Raw genomic sequence first — 23499 nt, 5'->3', positions numbered from 1 at the left:
TTGATTGAACAAAACATGCATGTATTGTATAGCATAATGTCCTAGGAGTGTCATCTGATGAAGATCATCAAAGGTTAGTGCTGCATTTAGCTGTGGTTTTGGTTTTTGTGACATATATGCTTGCTTTGAAAATGGCTGTGTGATTATTTTTGGCTGGGTACTCTCCTGACATAATCTAATGTTTTGCTTTCGCTGTAAAGCCTTTTTGAAATCGGACAACGTGGTTGGATTAATGAGAGTCTTATCTTTAAAATGGTGTAAAATAGTCATATGTTTGAGAAATTGAAGTTATAGCATTTTTGAGGTATTTGTATTTCGCGCCACGCGATTCCACTGGCTGTTGAATAGAGTGGGACGCTAACGTCCCACCTAGCCCATAGAAATTAAACAGACAGCAGTGGCTGCAGTAATTCATGGACATTATAAACATGGAAATATCTGTAGCACATACGCATGGAGCAAGTGAAAGAAACGTAATGGTTCTTACATCAGCGTATGACTCTGAAGACCCAGGAATCTAACTATGGGTTAACCTGTTGGGTCTAGGGGGCAGCATTTGCACGTCTGGATAAAAAAAATGTACCCGATTTAATCTGGTTACTAATCCTACCCAGTAACTAGAATATGCATATACTTATTATATATGGATAGAAAACACTCTAAAGTTTCCAAAACTGTTTGAATGGTGTCTGTGAGTATAACAGAACTCATTTGGCAGGCAAAACCCTGAGACATTTTCTGACAGGAAGTGGATACCTGATGTGTTGTATTGACTTTAAACCTATCCCATTGAAAAACACAGGGGTTTAGGAATATTTTGGCACTTCCTATTGCTTCCACTAGATGTCACCAGCCTTTACAAAGTGTTTTGAGTCTTCTGGAGGGAGATCTGACCGAACAAGAGCCATGGAACGGTGATGTCCCATTAGACACCTGGCGCGCTACTTCATGTTGGGTACCCTCGTTCCAATACGTTATAAAAGGCTATGCATTCGTCCACCTTGAATATTATTCATGTTCTGGTTAAAAAAGGCCCTAATGATTTATGCTATACAACGTTTGACATGTTTGAACGAACGGAAATATATTTTTTCCCCTCGTTCATGACGAGAAGTCCGGCTGGCTTACATCATGTGCTAACGAGACGGAGATTTTTGGACATAAATGATGAGCTTTTTTGAACAAAACTACATTCGTTATGGACCTGTGATACCTGGAAGTGACATCTGATGAAGAGAATCAAAGGTAATGGATTATTTACATAGTATTTTCGATTTTAGATCTCCCCAACATGACGTCTAGTCTGTATCGCAACGCGTATTTTTCTGGGCACAGTGCTCAGATTATTGCAAAGTGTGATTTCCCAGTAAGGTTATTTTTAAATCTGGCAAGTTGATTGCGTTCAAAAGATGTAAATCTATAATTCTTTAAATGACAATATAATATTTTACCAATGTTTTCTAATTTTAATTATTTAATTTGTGACGCTGACGTGACTGCCGGTTATTGGAGGGAAACGATTTCCTCAACATCAATGCCATAGTAAAACGCTGTTTTTGTATATAAATATGAACTTGATAGAACTAAAAATGCATGCATTGTCTAACATAATGTCCTAGGAGTGTCATCTGATGGAGATTGTAAAAGGTTAGTGTATCATTTTAGCTGGTTTTATGGTTTTGGTGACCCTGTCTTTGACTTGACAAAACATTACACACAACTCTTGTAAATGTACTGTCCTAACATACTCTAAATTTATGCTTTCGCCGTAAAACCTTTTTGAAATCGTAAAACGTGGTTAGATTAAGGAGATGTTTATCTTTCAAATGGTGTAACATTGTTGTATTTTTGAAAAATTTGAATTTTGACATTTATTTGGATTCAAATTTGCCGCTCTTGAAATGCACCTACTGTTGATGGAGTGCACCACAGGTGGCACGCTAGCGTCCCACCTAGCCCCAAGAGGTTAACCTGTTTAGGATAGGGGGCAGTATTGACACGGCTGGATAAAAAACGTACCGGATTTAATCTGGTTACCACTCCTACCCAGTAACTAGAATATGCATATACTTATTACACATGGATAGAAAACACCCTAAAGTTTCTAAAACTGTTTGAATGGTGTCTGTGAGTATAACAGAACTCATTTGGTTTCAGGCAGGAAGTGACCTGTCTGACAAGGTGTCGTTCTTCTTGTCTCTGTTTATTGAAGAGTGAGGATCTTAGCTGTCCCGTGACACTTCCTACGGCTGCCATAGGGTCTCAGAAGGCGGCAAAAAGCTGAATCGTGGCTTTGCAGGCTCTGGCTGAAAAAAAGTAGCGCGTTTGGGTAGTGGCTGGTTACAGTACTGTGAGACTCAGGCTCGTGCCCGCGTCGACCGAAAGCTTTGTTTACTTTCCTCAGTTTAGCTAAATGGACATTCCCGGTCGGAATATTATCGCTTTTCTACGAGAAAAATTGCATAAAAATGGATTTTAAACAGCGGTTGACATGCTTCGAAGTACGGTAATGGAATATTTAGATTTTTTTTGTCACGAATTGCGCCATGCGCACGACCCTGATTTACCATTTCAGATAGTGTCTGGGACGCACGAACAAAACGCCGCTATTCGGATATAACGATGGATTATTTTGGACCAAACCAACATTTGTTATTGAAGTAGCAGTCCTGGGAGTGCATTCTGACGAAGACAACAAAAGGTAATCAAACTTTTATAATAGTAAAGCTGATATTGGTGAGTGCTAAACTTGCCGGGTGTCTAAATAGCTAGCCCGTGATGCCTGGGCTATGTACTTAGAATATTGCAAAATGTGCTTTCACCAAAAAGCTATTTTAAAATCGGACATATCGAGTGGATAGAGGAGTTCTGTATCTATAATTCTTAAACTAATTGTTATGCTTTTTGTGAACGTTTATCGTGAGTAATTTAGTAAAATGTTAGCGAATTCCCCGGAAGTTTGCGGGGGGTATGCTAGTTCTGAACGTCACATGCTAATGTAAAAAGCTGGTTTTTGATATAAATATGAACTTGATTGAACAAAACATGCATGTATTGTATAACATAATGTCCTAGGGTTGTCATCTGATGAAGATCATCAAAGGTTAGTGCTGCATTTCGCTGTCTTCTGGGTTTTTGTGACATTATATGCTAGCTTGTAAAATGGGTGTCTGATTATTTCTGGCTTGGTACTCTGCTGACATAATCTAATGTTTTGCTTTCGTTGTAAAGCCTTTTTGAAATCGGACAGTGTGGTTAGATTAACGAGAGTCTTGTCTTTAAATAGCTGTAAAATAGTCATATGTTTGAGAAATTGAAGTAATAGGATTTTTAAGGTTTTGAAAATCGCGCCACAGGCTTCAACTGGCTGTTACGTAGGTGGGACGAATTCGTCCCGCCTAGCCCATAGAGGTTAAGAAGTCCTGTGGGGGGAGGGGTTGTTTCTTTGTCCACGTGTACTTGTCTAAACATAGACAATTAAAACATTTGATCACCAAAAAATAAGGGTTTGATTGAATTGATAATTACTACACGACTATAACAGGATCAGAAAGCAACAAGCCCTGGTACTAGTTTATCCTTCCTGGTTCTGCCTCTAATTGAGCCCCCCCTCTATATACACATACACACACAAAAAGCCATGCACGCACACGCACACACTGGCACACACAGGGCTCAGAAGATCAATACCCCTGTCATCAGCTCAGCTCTCCCCACCACTGTACAATAAACCTTATAATGAGCTCTTTGTCGCCATAATGCAGCATGTCATTGTTTCTCCATAATGTTTATCCTCAGTCATAGATGGTTTTAAATGTGAACCGTAGAGAAAGGCTGACAGTGTGTGTATGTTAGAGAGAGAAACCACAAGTCAATTCAGACAGTGTTATTGAAGCGATACGCTAACCATACTATTATTACCCATTCGTAATGTGTTGCTCAAGTGAAAATACAGCTGAAGGTGGGTTCCCCTGTAGTATTGTAAATTGTTTTGGATAAGATCTATAAGTCCATATTTCTATTTGCAATGGAAATCCCTATTGCCATGTAAATCACTTTGAGCACTTGGAGAGGTGCTATATGAATCCAAGTCATTACAACGTATGCCTTGTACAGGTGAGACTAGAGACAGTTTCAGGAGGTGCACTTACTTGTGGCGGCCCATGGGTTTGCCCGGGGTGTAGTGTGAGTTGACTCCAGACTTGTACAGGTTGTATCTGTTGCCATGGCCTCCTCCATAGAACGGGTTCCCATGGCCTGTTCCATAGAAGGTTCCTTTGGTGTCCACCAGTGACAGCAACAGTCCTAGAACAAAGGGCTGCAAAGCGGCTTGAGGCAACCTGGACCTCATTTTCTCTTCTGGGTGGCTTCCAAAATAGCACCCGTGGAAAAGCACCAAAAAGGAGGACAAAGATGAACAACTGATGGACTGATTGAGAACCAAAGGAGATGCAAAAAAATAGACAAGCTGTGTGTTAGGATCCTGGTGCCTTGAGTGTTTTTGTCTTGTCTTCAGTCAGCCCTGAGGGAAACCTGTAGATGCATACATCTGCAGAGTCCACAGCATCCTGACCCGTCCTGCACCTCTTCTCTTCTGCTTTCTTCAACACACACTCTCTCAGACAACTGCCAGTGACAGGCAGAGCAGAAGGAAAACTAGAGAAGGAGAAGGGAAGAGGGAAAGAGGGAGGGAGAGAGCACAACCAAAGGTAAAGTAAAGGAGAGAGAGAGAGGTAGCGATAGAGAGGATGTCTAGGAATGCCACATATCCATATACACATGCGAGTGTGTGTGTGAAAGGGGGGACGTTTCTGATTCAGCTTCTTCCGTCTTCTGTGCTCTGTGTGTGTGTGAGGGTGTGTGTGTGGAGCAGCGTGCTCTACTACTGACTATGAGGGGGCAGGCTGACAGGCAGTAGCCATTTGTATATCCCTTATCCCTCCCCAACCCCAGCCCCAGCCACTACCCCTACCCTTAGCCCTGCCCTGAAATGCTACCCAGCCCAGACACAGGGGAACAACCCCATACTTTCTCTCAGATTCAGATAAGCTTTATTAGCATGAATGACAAGGCCACTGTTGCTAAAGCTATATGACATCAACAATAACAGTAAAAAATGAATAATAAAATTGGTGATTAGAGAAAGGGGAATATATATATATATATATATATATAAATACTACAATATACAGTACCAGTCCAATTTTGGACCGACCTACTCATTCAAGGGTTTTTCTTTATTTTTCAATTTTTGTACATTGTAGAACAATAGTGAAGACATCGAAACTATGAAATAACACATATGGAATCATGTAATAACCAAAGAAGTTTTAAACAAATCAAAATATATTTTATATTTGTGATTCTTCAAAGTAGCCAATCTTTGTATCAGGTTTCAACAACAGGGGCAGGCAAACGACAGGTCAAGGCAGGCAGGGGTCGATAATCCAGAGTAGTGGGGCAAAGGTACAGGACTGCAGGCAGGCTCGGAGTAAGGACAGGCAAGGGTCAAAACCAAGAGGATGAGAAAAAGAGAGACTGGGGAAAAGCAGTAGCTGAGACAAACCGCTGGTAGACTTGAACAAACAAGATGAAGTGGCACAGACAGAAAGAAAACACAGGTATAAATACCCAGGGGATAATGGGGAAGATGGGCAACACCTGGAGGGGGGTGGAGACAAGCACAAGGACAGGTGAAACAGAACAGGGTGTGACACTTGATGACAGCTTTGCACACTCTTGGTATTCTTTCAACCAGCTTCATGAGGAATGCTTTTCCAACTGTCTTGTAGGAGTTCCCACATATGCTGAGTACTTGTGGCTGCTTTTCATTCACTCTGCGGTCCAAATTATCCCAAACCATCTCAATTTGGTTGAGGTCGGGTGACTGCCTAGTTAAATAAAGGTTAAAAAATGTTTTTAAAGTGTGGAGACAAGGGCATCTGATAGAGCACTCCATCTCTCTCCTTCTTGGTCAAATGGCCCTAACACAGCCTGGAGGTGTGTTGGGTTATTGTCCTGTTGAAAATCAAATGATAGTCCCACTAAACACAAACCAGATGGGATGGTGTATCGCTGCAGAATGCTGTGGTAGCCATGCTGGTTAAGTGTGCCTTGAATTCTAAATAAATCACTGACAGTGTCACCAGCAAAGCAACCCCACACCATCACACCTCCTCCTCCATGCTTCACGGTGGGAACCACATGCGGAGATCATCTGTTCACCTGCTCTGCGTCTCACAAAGACACTGCCTGATTCACGTAGTCTCCTCTGAACAGTTGATGTTGAGATGTGTCTGTTATTTAAACTCTGTGATGGATTGAGCTGCAATCTGAGGTGCAGTTAACTTTAATGAACTTATCCTCTGCAGCAGAGGTACTCTGCGTCTTCCTTTCATGTGGCGGTCCTCATGAGAGCCAGTTTCATCACAACTCTTGATGGTTTATGCGACTGCACTTTCCTCATTGACTGACATTTCTGTCTTAAAGTAATGATGGACTGTCATTTATCTTTGCTTATTTGAGCTGTTCTTGCCATGATATGGACTTGATCTTTTACTAAATAGGGCTATCTTCTGTATACCATCCCTACCTTGTCACAACACAACTGATTGGCTCAAGCAAATTAGGAAGTAAAGAACTTCCAGAAATTCACTTTTAACATGCCACACCTGTTAATTGAAATGCATTCCAGGTGACTACCTCATGAAGCTGGTTGAGAGAATGCCAAGACCGTGCAAAGCTGTCATCAAGGCAAAGGGTTTGTCTACTTTGAAGAATATCAACTATGAAATATATACTGCTCAAAAGAATAAAGGGAACACTTAAACAACACATCCTAGATCTGAATGAAAGAAATAATCTTATTAAATACTTTTTTCTTTACATAGTTGAATGTGCTGACTACAGAATCACACAAAAATAATCAATAGAAATCCAATTATCAACCCATGGAGGTCTGGATTTGGAGTCACACTCAAAATTAAAGTGGAAAACCACACTACAGGCTGATCCAACTTTGATGTAATGTCCTTAAAACAAGTCAAAATGAGGCTCAGTAGTGTGTGTGGCCTCCACATGCCTGTATGACCTCCCTACAACGCCTGGGCATGCTCCTGATGAGGTGGCGGATGGTCTCCTGAGGGATCTCCTCCCAGACCTGGACAAAAGCATCCGCCAACTCCTGGACAGTCTGTGGTGCAACGTGGCGTTGGTGGATGGAGCAAGACATGATGTCCCAGATGTGCTCAATTGGATTCAGGTCTGGGGAACGGGTGGGCCAGTCCAGAGCATCAATGCCTTCCTCTTGCAGGAACTGCTGACACACTCCAGCCACATGAGGTCTAGCATTGTCTTGCATTAGGAGGAACCAAGGGCCAACCGCACCAGCATATGGTCTCACAAGGGTACCTAATGGCAGTCAGGCTACCTTTGGCGAGCACATGGAGGGCTCTGCGGCCCCCCAAAGAAATGCCACCTCACACCATGACTGACCCACCGCCAAACCGGTCATGCTGGAGGATGTTGCAGGCAGCAGAACGTCCTCCACGGCGTCTCCAGACTCTGTCACGCCTGTCACGTGCTCAGTGTGAACCTGCTTTCATCTGTGAAGAGCACAGGGCGCCAGTGGCGAATTTGCCAATCTTGGTGTTCTCTGGCAAATGCCAAACGTCCTGCACGGTGTTGGGCTGTAAGCACAACCCCCACCTGTGGACGTCGGGCCCTCATACCACCCTCATGGAGTCTGTTTCTGACCGTTTGAGCAGACACATGCACATTTGTGGCCTGCTGGAGGTCATTTTGCAGGGCTCTGGCAGTGCTTCTCCTGCTCCTCCTTGCACAAAGGCGGAGGTAGCGGTCCTGCTGCTGGGTTGTTTCCCTCCTACGGCCTCCTCCACGTCTCCTGATGTACTGGCCTGTCTCCTGGTAGCACCTCCATGCTCTGGACACTACGCTGACAGACACAGCAAACCGTTCTTGCCACAGCTCGCATTGATGTGCCATCCTGGATGAGCTGCACTACCTGAGCCACTTGTGTGGGTTGTAGACTCCGTCTCATGCTTTCACTAGAGTGAAAGCACCGCCAGCATTCAAAAGTGACCAAAACATCAGCCAGGAAGCATAGGAACTGAGAAGTGGTCTGTGGTCCCCACCTGCAGAACCACTCCTTTATTGGGGGTGTCTTGCTAATTGCCTATAATTTCCACCTGTTGTCTATTCCATTTGCACAACAGCATGTGAAATTTACTGTCAATCATTGTTGCTTCCTAAGTGGACAGTTTGATTTCAAAGAAGTGTGATTGACTTGGAGTTACATTGTGTTGTTTAAGTGTTCCCTTTATTTTTTTGAGCAGTGTATTTTGATTTGTTTAACACTTTTCTTTGGTTACTACATGATTCCATATGTGTTATTTCATAGTTTTGATGTCTTCACTATTATTCTACAATGTAAAAACAGTAAACATAAAGAAAAACCCTTGAATGAGTAGGTGTGTCCAAACTTTTAACTGGTACTGTATATTTTTTTATGAATATAAATAAAATAATTGAAATGATCTATTATTAATAATAATGTGATGATCTAAAAAGCATTTTGCTTTGATAAGTAAACAAAACATAAAAAAGAAGATGTATATCGGTACAGTGAGATCAAGCATTGTATACATGGAACAACATTAAATAGGTTCAATGAGATACAACGAGATTATATGTGGAACGTGTCCGTGCCTGCATTTGTCAGTAGTGTGTGTATGTGTGAGTGTGCGTGTGAGCGTGTGCATAAGGATGTGTGTGGATAAGTGTATGAGTGTATTACATGTTATTACATGTTATTTGATTACAAGTCCATTTAGATAACATCAAATTGATCAGAAATACAGTGTAGACATTGTTAATTTTGTAAATTAAATTACTAGAGGCCCATTATCAGCAGCCATCACTCCTGTGTTCCAATGGCAAGTTGTGTTAGCTAATCCAAGTTTATCATTTTAAAGGGCTAATTGATCATTAGAAAACCCTTTTGCAATTATGTTAGCACAGCTGAAAACTGTTGTTCTGATAAAGAAGCAATAAAACTGGCCTTCTTTAGACAAGTTGAGTACCTGGAGCATCAGCATTTGTGAGTTCGATTACAGGCTCAAAATGGCCAGAAACAAAGAACTTTCTTCCGAAACTCGTCAGTATATTCTTGTTCTGAGAAATGAAGGCTATTACATGCGAGAAATTGCCAAGAAACTGAAGATCTCGTACAACGCTGTGTACTACACCCTTCACAGAACAGCGCAAACTGACTTTAACCAGAATCTAACCAGAGAAAGTACAAGCCTCTCCAACTATGCTCTCTTCAAACTACATCTAGCATATTGGCTATACAGTCCAGTAATACAATGTTAGGGCCATGTGAGAATCTGTGGCAATTGAATGTATTTCTAAAGTTATTTTTGCGCGTTTGATATTGCCTATATGGCGCAAAATTGCTTGGACCATGGCTGCCAAGTAAGCTGCATCACATACGACTACAATAACATTGCAGGCCTGCGGTAGCGGGTGGGAGTCTGCTAGAAAGCCAGCAGGGTGCAGGCGGGAGCGGGATGAAGAAATATGTCACTTGCAGACCTCTACTGTGCACCAATATAGTGAAGCCTGGAACTTTAGAGCTGTTTATTACTGTGTCAGTGTGAAAAGTAGGGAGTTAGCTAGGGAAACTGACAGATCAATATCGTTGACCTGGCTGTGGTACCTACTCACTAGTGTATCTTATTCATTCACCTCAGTCGAAAGGGGATGAAACATTAGCTAACAGAACGTGACCCTGGACAACACCCTGTCGTTCTCCGCTAACATCAAGGCGGTGACCCGATCCTGTAGGTTCATGCTATACAACATTCGCAGAGTACGACCCTGCCTTACACAGGAAGCGGCGCAGGTCCTAATCCAGGCACTTGTCATCTCCCGTCTGGATTACTGCAACTCCCTGTTGGCGGGGCTCCCTGCCTGTGCCATTAAACCCCTACAACTCATCCAGAATGCCGCAGCCTGTCTGGTGTTCAACCTTCCCAAGTTCTCTCACGTCACCCTGCTCCTCCGCACACTCCACTGGCTTCCAGGTGAAGCTCGCATCTGCTACAAGACCATGGTGCTTGCCTACGGAGCTGTGAGGGGAACGGCACCTCCGTACCTTCAGGCTCTGATCAGGCCCTACACCCAAACAAGGGCACTGCGTTCATCCACCTCTGGCCTGCTGGCCCCACTACCTCTGCGGAAGCACAGTTCCCGCTCAGCCCAGTCAAAACTGTTCGCTGCTCTGGCACCCCAATGGTGGAACAAGCTCCCTCACGATGCCAGGACAGCGGAGTCAATCACCACCTTCCGTAGACACCTGAAACCCCACCTCTTTAAGGAATACCTGGGATAGGATAAAGCAATCCTTCTAACCCCCCCCCCCCCCCAAAAAAAAAAAGATATAGATGCACTATTGTAAGTGGTTGTTCCACTGGATATCATAAGGTGAATCCACCAATTTGTAAGTCGCTCTGGATAAGAGCGTCTGCTAAATGACTTAAATGTAAAATGTCAGTTAAAATATCCTTCAAACACCACCAAACAGGGAAACAGATCCCAATCAAAGATGTTATTACCTGCTCCACTAAGGCAGTTATTTATCTTCTAACCCTAACCCTGGGGGCCCAGATAACAGGATGTTTGTGCCTGACGCTGTCCACAGTCCTGGAGTGGGCCCATTTGTCCAGGCTGGCCTGCCACCCGGGCTCCCTTCAGACCCTGGCCTTTGTGCGACAACGCTTTTGGTGGCCTACTATGGTTCCTCCGACAAACCATCAAACAGGCAGAGCTTCAATACAGGACTAAGCTCGAATCCTACTACACACGCTTGTCGGATGTGGCAGGGCTTGCAAACTATCATGGATTACAAAGGGAAACCCATCCGAGACCTGCCCAGTGACGCTAGCTTAACAGTCAAGCTAAATGTATTCTATGCTCGCTTCGAGGCAAGCAACACTGAACAACGCGGCAAGTGTCTTCACAATTCGCATGCCGCCCAAACAGATCCACAGATGACACAATATCTATTGCACTCCGCACTGCCCTGTTCCACTTGGACAAAAGGAACATCTACGTGAGAATGCTGTTCATAGACTATAGCTCAGCGTTCAACACCATAGGTCTCTGGGACTGACCACTTCCCTCTGCAACTGGATCCTGGACTACCTGGGGGCCGTCCCCGGGTGGTGAAGACACATCCGTTACGTTGACCCTCAACACGTGGGCTCATTAGGGGTGGGTGCTTAGTCCCCTCCTGTACTCCCTGGTCACCCATGACTGTGTGGCCGCACACGACTCCATCACCATAATCAAGTTTACCAATGACACAACAGTGGTGGGCCTGATCACCAATGACGATTAAACAGCCTATAGGGAGGAGGTCAGAGACCTAGCAGTGGGATGCAGGACAACAACCTTTCCCTTAATGTGAGCAAGACAAAAGAGCTTATCGTGGACTACAGAAAACGTCCCCATTCACATCAACGGTTTGAGAACTTCAAGTTCCTAGGTATCCACATCGCTAAGGAACGATCATGGTCCAAACACACTAACACAGTTGTGAAGAGGGCAAAACAATGCTTGTTCCCCTCAGGTGCCTGAAAAGATTTGGCATGGGCCTTCAGATCCTCAAAAAGTTCTACAGCTGCTTCATTGAGAGCATCTTGACTGGCTGCATCACTGCTTGGTATGGCAACGGCTCGGCGTCCGCCCGCATGGCGCTACAGAGCGTAGTGCGTATGGCCGAATACATCACTGGGGTCAAACTCCCTGCCATCCAGGATCTCTATAGCAGGCGGTGTAAGAGGACGGCCCTAAAAATTGTCAAAGATTACAGCCACCCAAGTCATAGACTGTTCTCTCTGCTACCACACGGCAAGTGGTATAGATGCACTAAGTCTGGATCCAACAGGATCCTGAACAGCTTTTACTGCTAAATAGTTAATCAAATAGCTACCCGGACTATCTGCATTGCTGCTACTGTTTATTATATATCCTGTTGCCTAGTCACTTTACCCTTACTTATATGCACATATCTACCTCAATTGCTTTGTATCCCTGCAGATCAACTCGGTACTGTTAATCTACACCTGTTGTTTATGAAGCATGTGACAAGATTTTAATTTAATTTAAATTTTATTTTTATTCAATTTTTTTATGACGTGGTGTGCCCAGTGTGTAGCCTCCACAGTTGGGAGCAACTATGTAACGCTTACTGTAGTGGGTGTGGAGTCAGGCGCAGGAAACAGGAGTGTTTGCTATCGGGCTTTAATGAAATGCACCGTCCAAAAGAATATACACCCAAGAAACAACAACAGGGTGTAATCCAAAAAACACAAGATCCAAAAACACGTACCACTACACGAAACACAGTGAACAACAGAAATAATCCCGCACACAGAACAGGTGGGGAAACGGGCTTAAATACCTAACTAATCACTAATGAGACACAGGTGAAACCAATAATGACAAAACCAACAGAAAAGGAAAAAGGGATCGGTGGCAGCTAGTAGGCCAGGGACGACAACCGCCGAGCGCCACCCGAACAGGGAGAGGAGTCACCCTCGGCAGGAGTCGTGACAAACTAGCTGTCTGTAACTCACTAAATCATTTTTTACGTCTCTGCTGATTCTGAGATCGTAGATCGAAAGTACAATGCATTCAGAAAGTATTCAGACCCTTTAATTTTTCCACATTTTGTTACGTTACAGCCTCATCTAAAATGGATTAAATTCATTTTCCCTCATTAAGTTACACACAAAACCCCATAATGGCAAAGCAAAACAGGTTTTTAGAGATGTTTGCAAATGTATTAAACATAGAAAACAGAAATACCTTATTTACATAAGTATTCGGAACCTTTGCTAAGAGACTCAAAATTGAGCTCAGTTGCATCCTGTTTCCCATGATCATCCTTGAGATGTTTCTACAACTTGATTGGAGTCCACCTGTGGAAAATTCTATTGATTGGACATGATTTGGAAAGGCACACACCTGTCTATATAAGGTCCCACAGCAAAAACCAAGCCATGAAGTCAAATTAATTATCCGTAGAGCTCCGAGACAGGATTGTTTCGAGGCACTGATCTGGGGAAGGGTACCAAAACATTTCTGCACCATTGAAGGTCCCCAAGAGCACAGTGGCCTCCATCATTCTTAAATGGTAAGCGTTTGGGACCACCAAGACTCGTGCTAGAACTGGCCGCCCGGCCACACTGAGCAATCGGGGGAGAAGTGCCTTGGCCAGGGACTTGACCAAGAACCCGATGATCACTCTGACAGAGATCTAGAGTTCCTCTGTGGAGATGGGAGAACCTTCCAGAAGGACAACTATCTCTGCAGCACTCCACCAATCAGGCCTTTATGGTAGAGTGGCCAGACTGAAGTCACTCCTCAGTAAAAGGCACATGACAGCCCGCTTGGATTTTGCCAAACGGCACCTAAAGACTCTCAGACCATGAGAAACAAGATTCTCTGGTCTGATGAAACAAAGATTGAACTCTTTAGCCTGAATGCCAGTTGTCATGTCTGGAGGAAACTTGGCACCATCCCTACGGTGAAGCATGGTGGTTGCAGCATCATGCTGTGAGGATGTTTTTTAGCGGCAGGGACTGGGAGACTAGTCAGGATCAAGGGAAAGATGAAAGGAGCAAAGTACAGAGAGATCCTTGATGAAAACTTGCTCCAGAGCGCTTAGGACCTCAGACTGGGGCGAAGTTTCCCCTTCCACCAGGACAACGACCCTAAGCACACAGCCAAGACAACGCAATAGTGGCTTCGGGACAAGTCTCTGAATGTCCTTGAGTGGCCCAGCCAGAGCCCGGACTTGAACCCTATCGAACATTTCAACTTAAATCAAATTTGATTGGTCACATACACATGGTTAGCAGAAGTTATTGCGAGTGTAGCGAAATGCTTGTGCTTCTATTTCCGACATTGCAGCAATATCTAACATGTAATCTAACCATTCCACAACAACTACCTAATACACACAAATCTAAGTAAATGAATGGAATATGAATATATAGGCAAGATGCAATCTCTGGAGAGACCTGAAAATAGCTCTGCAGTGACACTCCCCATCCACCCTGCCAGAGTTTGAGAGGATTTGCAGAGAAGAATGTGAAACATTTCCCAAATACATGTGTGCAAAGCTTGTAGCATAATTCCCAAGAAGACTCGAGTCTGTAATCGCTGCCAAAGGTGCTTCAACAAAGTATTGAGTAAATGGTCTGAATACTTATGTATAAGTGATAGTTCAGTTTTTTTTTATACACTCGCAAAAAAATCATAAAAACGTGTTTTTGCTTTGTCATTATGGGGTATTGTAAATAAAATAATAGAGTAATACATTTGTGAATGTGTTCTGTATCAGAGCTTTCTACTAAATGGGGGCTCTATTCTTTAATCATTGCAGTTGTGCATATGGGGTGATTTGGACTCTCAGGTATTTGATGGACATTTTTATAATATTTCCTTCAGCTATGTTGAGTCATCTAATTGGTAAATTGTTATAAAAAAAAATGACATAAAGAGAAACAGATAACCATGACATGAATCACCATAGTAATAAACAAGGCATCCGTTTTGTCTTGCTTTGTTGTGTCTTCTCTTTGTTAAATATGGTGCTTAGATTCCTGAAAAGCACCCTATCTCGCCAAAGAGTTTTCATACTGTACATCCAAGAGAACTGAGGAGAGAAAAAAACAAAACGATTATATCCATGTATTGCCTTCTACTGTTTTGTTAATGTGAAGATGTGAAATGCTTTCCAGACTTAAGACTTCTCAGCCGAGAGAACTCCCTGGGCCCAACCGTCAGCTATGGTCCCACAATACAGTTGGCTATGTGACCCACACTGTAGTCCTTTGCTGATAGAACCACCAGAGACTGACTTAATGAAAGCACTTTAGCGAAACAGCATACCACTCAGTTAGTTTCATTACTTTAACCCTGCTGTGACCCATCACTGGCTCTTTCTAAGTCACTTTTACGGGACATTATCTTATTAGATGCAGCCATAAAGCTACTTAGGAAAGAGAGAGAGAGAGAGAGAGAGTTAGTTTAGATTCCTGGGTTGTGACATCAGCCACTTACCCCAGAGTTAAGACACCTGATCCATTCTCACTGTAGTGACCCAGGAAATTACCCGCTCTCTATAGAGGGAAATGAAAAAGGAAGTATTTATTTAAGTTATTGTGGATTTCATATGCATGTGGATTTCTCTCCAGTTTAGCAGCTGCTGCCAGAGGAAAGCAATTGGCCTGGGTCACATGTGTACACAATCAGCTCTATTAGATGGAGACACAGTATGTTGAGTTACCTTCGCCATGCTTTGCCAATGGACATGGGCCATTGACGCCTCATGGTGTGTGAGGGAGGAGAAGGAGGGTGTTTGTTCTTGCGTTCATACTGTATGTGTGTGTGTGCACATGTGATTGTTAGTTTTCAGGTAGCCTAAAGTTATTTTTCATTCATCTTGTATCAACGACCACAATAAATGCATTAAGGATCGGTGTCCCGAAATCAGGACGGTTGTTGCTCAATATGCGATAATGTGACTAGAATGACGTTGTAAACAAAAGCCAACTTTCCGGGACATGGACATGTCTTATATGGGCAGAAAGCTTAAATTATTGTTAATCTAATTGCAGATTCCAATTTACAGTAGGTATTACAGCAAAAAAATGCCATGCTATCGTTTGAGGATAGTGCACAACAACAAAACATTTTTATCATGGCAACTGGTATGATACATTCACCTCTGAAGGTAAATAATTTAGTTATATTCAGTAATCTTGCTCTGATTTGTCATCCTGGGGGTCCCAGAGATAAAATGTAGCATAGATTTGTTTAATAAAATCAATGTTTATATCCTAACATGATCCATGTTGTATACAGCATTTCTCATGAATTCCATCACATTCAACTTGCAACAAAACAATCGATGTAATATAAACACTAAACCTTGTTCCACCCAGTCAAGTTCGGTTTCTGTGCAATCCTTAGACAGTAGAAGGCAACCAAAATTTGCTGCATCATTCTACATTATGTATTGGCTACACAACACCTCTTTTAGCCCACGAAGGACAGAAATCATTACGCACGAATGAGACGGGAGGCGTTCACTTTATTGACTGTATATATATAGGTCCAATGACCACCTATCATTTTGAAACATAGCTAGCTAGATAGCCAAAAGGGCTTTGCATGAGTATGTGATGGTCCTTTGTATAAGTAAAAGCCATTGTACTAAGCCCGCGCACAACAAGATTAATTGTCCATTGAAAATCGAGAGAAAGACGAAGTTTGCATTACGCACAGCTTGATCAGTAATACAACGTTTTCTGCAAATGTAAGAAGTATAACATGTCTACTAAGAGTATAAACGCTAAATCGAACTTCAAGTACATTTGAATGAGATTAATGCAGAAATTGAGAGTGACATGAGGAGTTCTGCTCACAAGAAAGGAGAAGATTGTAACGTGCCTTTTTCAGATCAGTAAGTAAAATACGTTTTTGCTTCTCTTGCTAATCCAGTTGTTTACATGATTGCATATTAATTTAAGATATTTGTCTTTCATTTCTATATATGTATATATAATATATAGACCTGAGGCATACAATATATTAGTATAGTCTATTCGTCTCATTCCCTATTGATCCACATATTTCATTATAGTGATTGTGTTCCCCATACTCTATATATATATATAATATTTAAGTGTTGTGGATTTGATGTATTGATGCAGTGCTCACCCCCTGCTAAAATAAAGCTTAAATAAAAATAAGTAATAGTAATATATATATTTTTTTATTCTCAATAGTGGCTTAGGAAACAACTTCAAAAACACCACATTTAAGTCCTCCATCCCCCACTCATTCATATGTAGGAACTGGGTTCTACAGTTTGACCCCACTGCTGTCTCTGACTCCACAACCACCCCTCCCAGCCATCTAGATGTGTGAAGGTTAATGTCTTTTCTGTAGGGAAGCTAATTATACATCATATATGAGATTCCTGGGAGTGTGTAAACTTATATTTTTATTACCATAGCATTTTGTTCTCTATACTGTAGTTATGTACAGACATGCTCAAATTTGTTGGTACCCATACAGCTCATTGAAATAATGCTTCATTCCTCCTGAAAAGTGATGAAATTAAAAGCTATTTTATAATGTATACTTGCATGCCTTTGGTCATAGAATAAAGTAAAGAAGCTGTGAAAAGAGATGAATTATTGCTTATTCTACAAAGAGATTCTAAAATGGCATGCACACATGTTGGTACCCCTTAGAAAATATAATAAATACTTGGATTATAGTGATATTTCAAACTAATTAGTTTATTTAATTAGTATCACACATCTCCAATCTTGTAATCAGTCATTCAGCCTATTTAAATGGAGTAAAATAGTCACTGTGCTGTTTTGTATCATTGTGTGCACAACACTGAACATGGACCAGAGAAAGCAAAGGAGAGATTTGTCTGAGGAGATCAGAAAGAAAATAATAGACAAGCATGGTAAAGGTAAAGGCTACAAGACCATCTCCAAGCAGCTTGATGTTCCTGTGACAACAGTTGCAAGAATTATTAAGATGTTTAAGGCCCATGGAACTGTAGCTAACCTCCCTTGGCGCGGCCACAACAGGAACATCGACCCCACATTGAACAGAAGGATAGTGCAAATTGTAGAAAAAGAACCCAGGATAACTGCCAAAGAGATACAAGCTGAACTCCAAGGTGAAGGTATGTAAGTTTCTGATCGCACCATCGGTCGCTTTTTGAGCAAACGTGTCTCCATGGAAGAAGACCCAGGAGGACTCCACTTTCGAAAGAAAAACATAAAAAGCCAGACTGGAATTTGCGAAAATGCATATTGACAATCCTTCTGGGAGAATGTCCTTTGGACAGATGAGTCAAAAGTGGAGCTTTCTGGCAAGTCACATCAGCTCTATGTTCACAGACGAAAAAATACCTACAGTGAAACATGGAGGAGGCTCGGTTATGTTTTGGGGCTGCTTTGCTGCGCCTGGCACAGGGTGCCCTGAATCTGTGCAGGGCACAATGAAATCTCAAGACTATCAAGGCATTCTGGAGCAAAACGTACTGTCCAGTGTCAGAAAGCTCTTTCTCAGTCTCAGGTCATGTGTCCTCCAACAGGATAATGACCCAAAACACACAGCTAAAAGCACCCAAGAATGGATTAGAACAAAACATTGGACTATTCTGGTGGCCTTCTATGAGTCCTGATCTGAATCCTATCGAACATCTATGGAAAGAGCTGAAACTTGCAGTCTGGAGAAGGCGCCCATCAAACCTGAGACAGCTGGAGCAGTTAGCTCAGGAAGGTGGGCCACCCGAACGGTGCGGCCATTGAGAGCTGCAGAAAATGGTTGATTGCAGTGATTGTCTCAAAAGGTTGTGCAACAAAATACACTGCTCAAAAAAATAAAGGGAACACTTAAACAACACAATGTAACTCCAAGTCAATCACACTTCTGTGAAATCAAACTGTCCACTTAGGAAGCAACACTGATTGACAATACATTTCACATGCTGTTGTGCAAATGGAATAGACAACAGGTGGAAATTATAGGCAATTAGCAAGACATCCCCCAATAAAGGAGTGGTTCTGCAGGTGGTGACCACAGACCACTTCTCAGTTCCTATGCTTCCTGGCTGATGTTTTGGTCACTTTTGAATGCTGGCGGTGCTTTCATTCTAGTGGTAGCATGAGACGGAGTCTGCAACCCACACAAGTGGCTCAGGTAGTGCAGCTCATCCAGGATGGCACATCAATGCGAGCTGTGGCAAGAAGGTTTGCTGTTTCTGTCAGCGTAGTGTCCAGAGCATGGAGGCGCTACCAGGGGACAGGCCAGTACATCAGGAGACGTGGAGGAGGCCGTAGGAGGGCAACAACCCAGCAGCAGGACCGCTACCTCCGCCTTTGTGCAAGGAGGAGCAGGAGGAGCACTGCCAGAGCCCTGCAAAATGACCTCCAGCAGGCCACAAATGTGAATGTGTCTGCTCAAACGGTCAGAAACAGACTCCATGAGGGTGGTATGAGGGCCCGACGTCCACAGGTGGGGGTTGTGCTTACAGCCCAACACCGTGCAGGACGTTTGGCATTTGCCAGAGAACACCAAGACTGGCAAATTCGCCACTGGCGCCCTGTGCTCTTCACAGATGAAAGCAGGTTCACACTGAGCACATGTGACAGACGTGACAGAGTCTGGAGACGCCGTGGAGAATGTTCTGCTGCCTGCAACATCCTCCAGCATGACCGGTTTGGCGGTGGGTCAGTCATGGTGTGGGGTGGCATTTCTTTGGGGGGCCGCACAGCCCTCCATGTGCTCGCCAGAGGTAGCCTGACTGCCATTAGGTACCGAGATGAGATCCTCAGACCCCTTGTGAGACCATATGCTGGTGCGGTTGGCCCTTGGTTCCTCCTAATGCAAGACAATGCTAGACCTCATGTGGCTGGAGTGTGTCAGCAGTTCCTGCAAGAGGAAGGCATTGATGCTATGGACTGGACCACCCGTTCCCCAGACCTGAATCCAATTGAGCACATCTGGGACATCATGTCTCGCTCCATCCACCAACGCCACGTTGCACCACAGACTGTCCAGGAGTTGGCAGATGCTTTTGTCCAGGTCTGGGAGGAGATCCCTCAGGAGACCATCCACCACCTCATCAGGAGCATGCCCAGGCGTTGTAGGGAGGTCATACAGGCACGTGGAGGCCACACACACTACTGAGCCTCATTTTGACTTGTTTTAAGGACATTACATCAAAGTTGGATCAGCCTGTAGTGTGGTTTTCCACTTTAATTTTGAGTGTGACTCCAAATCCAGACCTCCATGGGTTGATAAATTGGATTTCCAATGATTATTTTTGTGTGATTTTGTTGTCAGCACATTCAACTATGTAAAGAAAAAAGTATTTAATAAGATTATTTCATTCATTCAGATCTAGGATGTGTTATTTTAGTGTTCCCTTTATTTTTTTGAGCAGTATATGAGGTTAAGGGTCCCATAATGTTTGTCCATGCCATTTATTTGTTTTATTATTTATGTTATGGGTTATGTTGAATAAAAAATCTAAAGCAAAGTATGATTTCTATTAAATATTGAATAAACAATGGTGGATGCCAATTACTTTTGTCAGATTCAAGATATTTCAGAGAAAATTGTGCTTTCTTTGTTTTTTATGGAGGGGTACCAACAAATTTGAGCATGTCTGTACTTGAAAATGTATCCATGGAACAATTCAGCCACTTGGGTATATGTGGGCATACTCGTGAAGGACACCTGGGAGACTTGACACACAATATTATGTAGGCATGTCATTCTTCAATGGATCAGTCGGAAACTTTGCACACACACTGCTTCCATCTTGTGGACAACATCTAAATTATACCTAGAATCCTAGGTCACTGTATAGCCTTTCTCTTGCATTTCAAAAATGAAATTTGAAAAGGCATGTTTTTTTGTTTGTTTTATCTTTTACCAGATCTAATGTGTTATATTCTACATTAATTTCACATTTCCACCAACTTCAAAGTGTTTTCTTTCAAATAGTATCAAGAATAGTAATATCCTTGCTTCAGGTCCTGAGCTACAGGCATTTAGATTTGGGTATGTCATTTTAGGCAGGAATTGAAAAGAAGGGTCCCTCACTCACTTATACTATAAACCCGGGCCGTTAACATCTGACACACACTCACACAATGGACAGTGATAAATTAACCCCCGATATACACACGACTGGTAGTAGAGGCTCACTGGTGATCTCCACAGAGAGAGGGGAAATACATGGTAATGGCTGGTTGGTGAGCGGTGGGTTAGTGGGCTTTCACATGGAGTGGAGAAGAAGCACCTTGAGTATAAAGTCAAGTCTAAACTTCCATTTTCCCCCATGAGTAGAGCACATTGTTACAGATCCATTTAAAAAAACGGCATTAAGTATTTTCCCCCATACACAAGTGCATGTGTGAGTGTGTGTCATACAGTATGCAAACTCACAGAGGACCTATCACCCCTATAGACTACCCCTATAACCACCCTGAGATATAGGGAGAAAGACGCTTAATTCGGGTCACAGGTTGGCTCCCCGTGATTAAATCAGCTACTGTATCTTGTCTCACATTAAGACCAGAAGAATGAACTCATAAAGAAATAGGTGTGGGAATGGAAGAACATTTCACTATACAGTATATAGTCCCAATACCCAATACTCACTTTTTCTTCTCCTCTTTTGTTAGTTCAACCTACACATTCCCTCGTGTGGTTCTAGAGTCCCTCTGTCAGGTATGTATGACTACTCACCCTCTCAGGTTTGGGGTAGAAGGTGAGGAGGGAATAGTGGTGAGGGGGCACAGGAGAAGGGTGAGGACATTGTTACAGAGGGGTGAGGTGAGACAGAGGCACCCAGTTGTAACCAAGGGGGAAGAAGCACAGAATGACAAGAGTTCTAGTGTGAGCTCCAGAATGTCAGAGATCTCCCCAGATTCCAGTCTGTCACTCCCTTCCTCCCTCTCTCTCACTATCTCTCTCTGAAGTGTGTTTGTATGCTACACCAGAGGCATCTGGTTTTAAAGAACTGTTGTGAAGAGTCTCTGTTGTTTAATAGCTGAAGAGATCTTGGTAGCACCATGCAGTAGCTTTCCATCCTTAGATTACTTCAAATTTAATCTTTCCCACCTGTGCATGTGATTGTGTTAGTAGAACTGACATCACTTTGCTTGGATTTGGGATACTGTCCAGGTTTTTCCATGTCAGACGGCCTCATGGCAGGCACACACACACACACAGTAGGGACATTGTTACATTTTGTAGATCAACACAATGTCTTCTTCGGAGAGAACTTATAGGTTGATAAGATTTTATTAGATTTATTATTAGATTACATTTAGTAATGTATTCACTTTTTTGTCAGAACTTTCAGATTCATCATACACTGTAAACCCCAGGCATTTTTACCTCAAATACGACTAGTAAGTTGAGCTTGAAGTCAATGAAAAGTAATTATTTATTCAGAACTAAATGAGAAATCTGTTTCAGTAATGGGTGCAAAAAAATCTTGATTGGGTATGTATATGATAAATATCATTGTGTAGCATAAAATGATCAATCAATCACTCAATGTACATGCAAAAACACAGATATTAAAAACATTTTTTTTAAATCAACTTTAAAAAAAAATGTTGATGACTTTTCATGTAGTTTTATTTTTATTTTCAGTTCAGTTTCACTGACTTTGAGTTGAACTTACTTGAAATATTTGAGTTAAAAATGCCTTGGGGTTTACAGTGTAGTTTAAATACCGAACAAAAGGATATGGGAATTTCCAGGTCAGTCTATGCAACACTGGTGGCATTGTAAACAAAGAAAGGTACACAAAACCATTTGCACAAAAATAAAAGCCCTTTCCAAAAATCTAAATGGACGGCTCTAAATTAAATTACATCTAAATGGGCCAATAGATTAAATAAATCCAGGTCACTTGTTAATTTAACATGTCTAAATAGATTGAATGCATATATGAGGTCTGAATAACAAGGCATTGATCAATAGATGTATGTTGTTTTGCGAAGCTGTACTTGTCGGGAGAGTTATTCTATGTAATCCATATGATTTATGGATCAAACCATACGAGGCATGAGCTCATTCCAGCTTGCATGACATCCCTGGTCTGCCATTGTGGTTTGGAAAAATATGAGATTAGATTAGATTTTAGACACACACACACTTCCACACTCACACAGAGACACAGAGACACGTACAGCCCTTCTCTCTCCGGGGGGACGATAGTCTACTCAGCATCTGGCTATGATTACCAGACCACCACCACCCTCCCCAACCGCAAAACATTCACATACAGCCATCATCTCATCCATATTCCATACCTCATTATACAGCTCCCCAGTGCGCTGAAACACCCAAGCAATGCCTCCTATTATCCAAGGACAGAGCCAAGCTATGTACCGCTATCCCCTCACCATGCTGGGCAAAGAGTTGGCTGTAAGTTATCGGACAAAAATGACTGTGTGTGTGTGTGTGTAAGAAGCGTGTGTGTTTGAGTGTGAGTGTGTAGGATTGGGAGCCTGTATTTTAACCCTGAAAGTGCCAACCTACTGTACTTTGTCTTAAAAGCGCCACAGGGGTTATTTTTTTACCCCAAATCGGTAGTGATTTGTAAGACTTTTCCTTTAATTACGTTTTTGTAACACAAGTTATTGGTTTTATTTCCCCCAAATAAACATATATTAGAACATTTTCACACATTTATAGCCACATTTTATTATTAGAAATATAAGTTGAGCTGTTTTTGATGTTTTTCACAGTTATTTAGATACATTTCATCCATATAAACATGTCATGAAAATGTTTCTGTTATTCAATCAAAGTGTTGTGTTGCTGTGATACTCAGAGATT

At 42.4% G+C, this 23499-nt stretch overlaps 1 protein-coding gene across 1 annotated transcript in view; it reads right to left on the bottom strand.

Annotated features, from left to right (window-relative positions):
* The window catches only part of LOC106600623 (EMILIN-3-like), a 43528-nt gene extending 38656 nt beyond the window's left edge, over nt 1-4872 (bottom strand). The window contains exon 1 of the mRNA XM_014192117.3: nt 4152-4872. Within this exon, the coding sequence (XP_014047592.1) occupies nt 4152-4351 (200 nt within the window). The 5' untranslated portion in view covers nt 4352-4872. The remainder of the gene's footprint in view (nt 1-4151) is intronic.
* Nucleotides 4873-23499: the final 18627 nt, after the last annotated feature.

Source organism: Salmo salar, chromosome 03 (assembly GCF_965601325.2).
Source record: "Salmo salar chromosome 03, fSalSal1, whole genome shotgun sequence".
Lineage (NCBI taxonomy): Eukaryota > Metazoa > Chordata > Actinopteri > Salmoniformes > Salmonidae > Salmo > Salmo salar.
The sequence above is the reverse complement of the archived record's forward strand: the minus strand, read 5'-3'. Positions and strand labels throughout refer to the sequence as shown.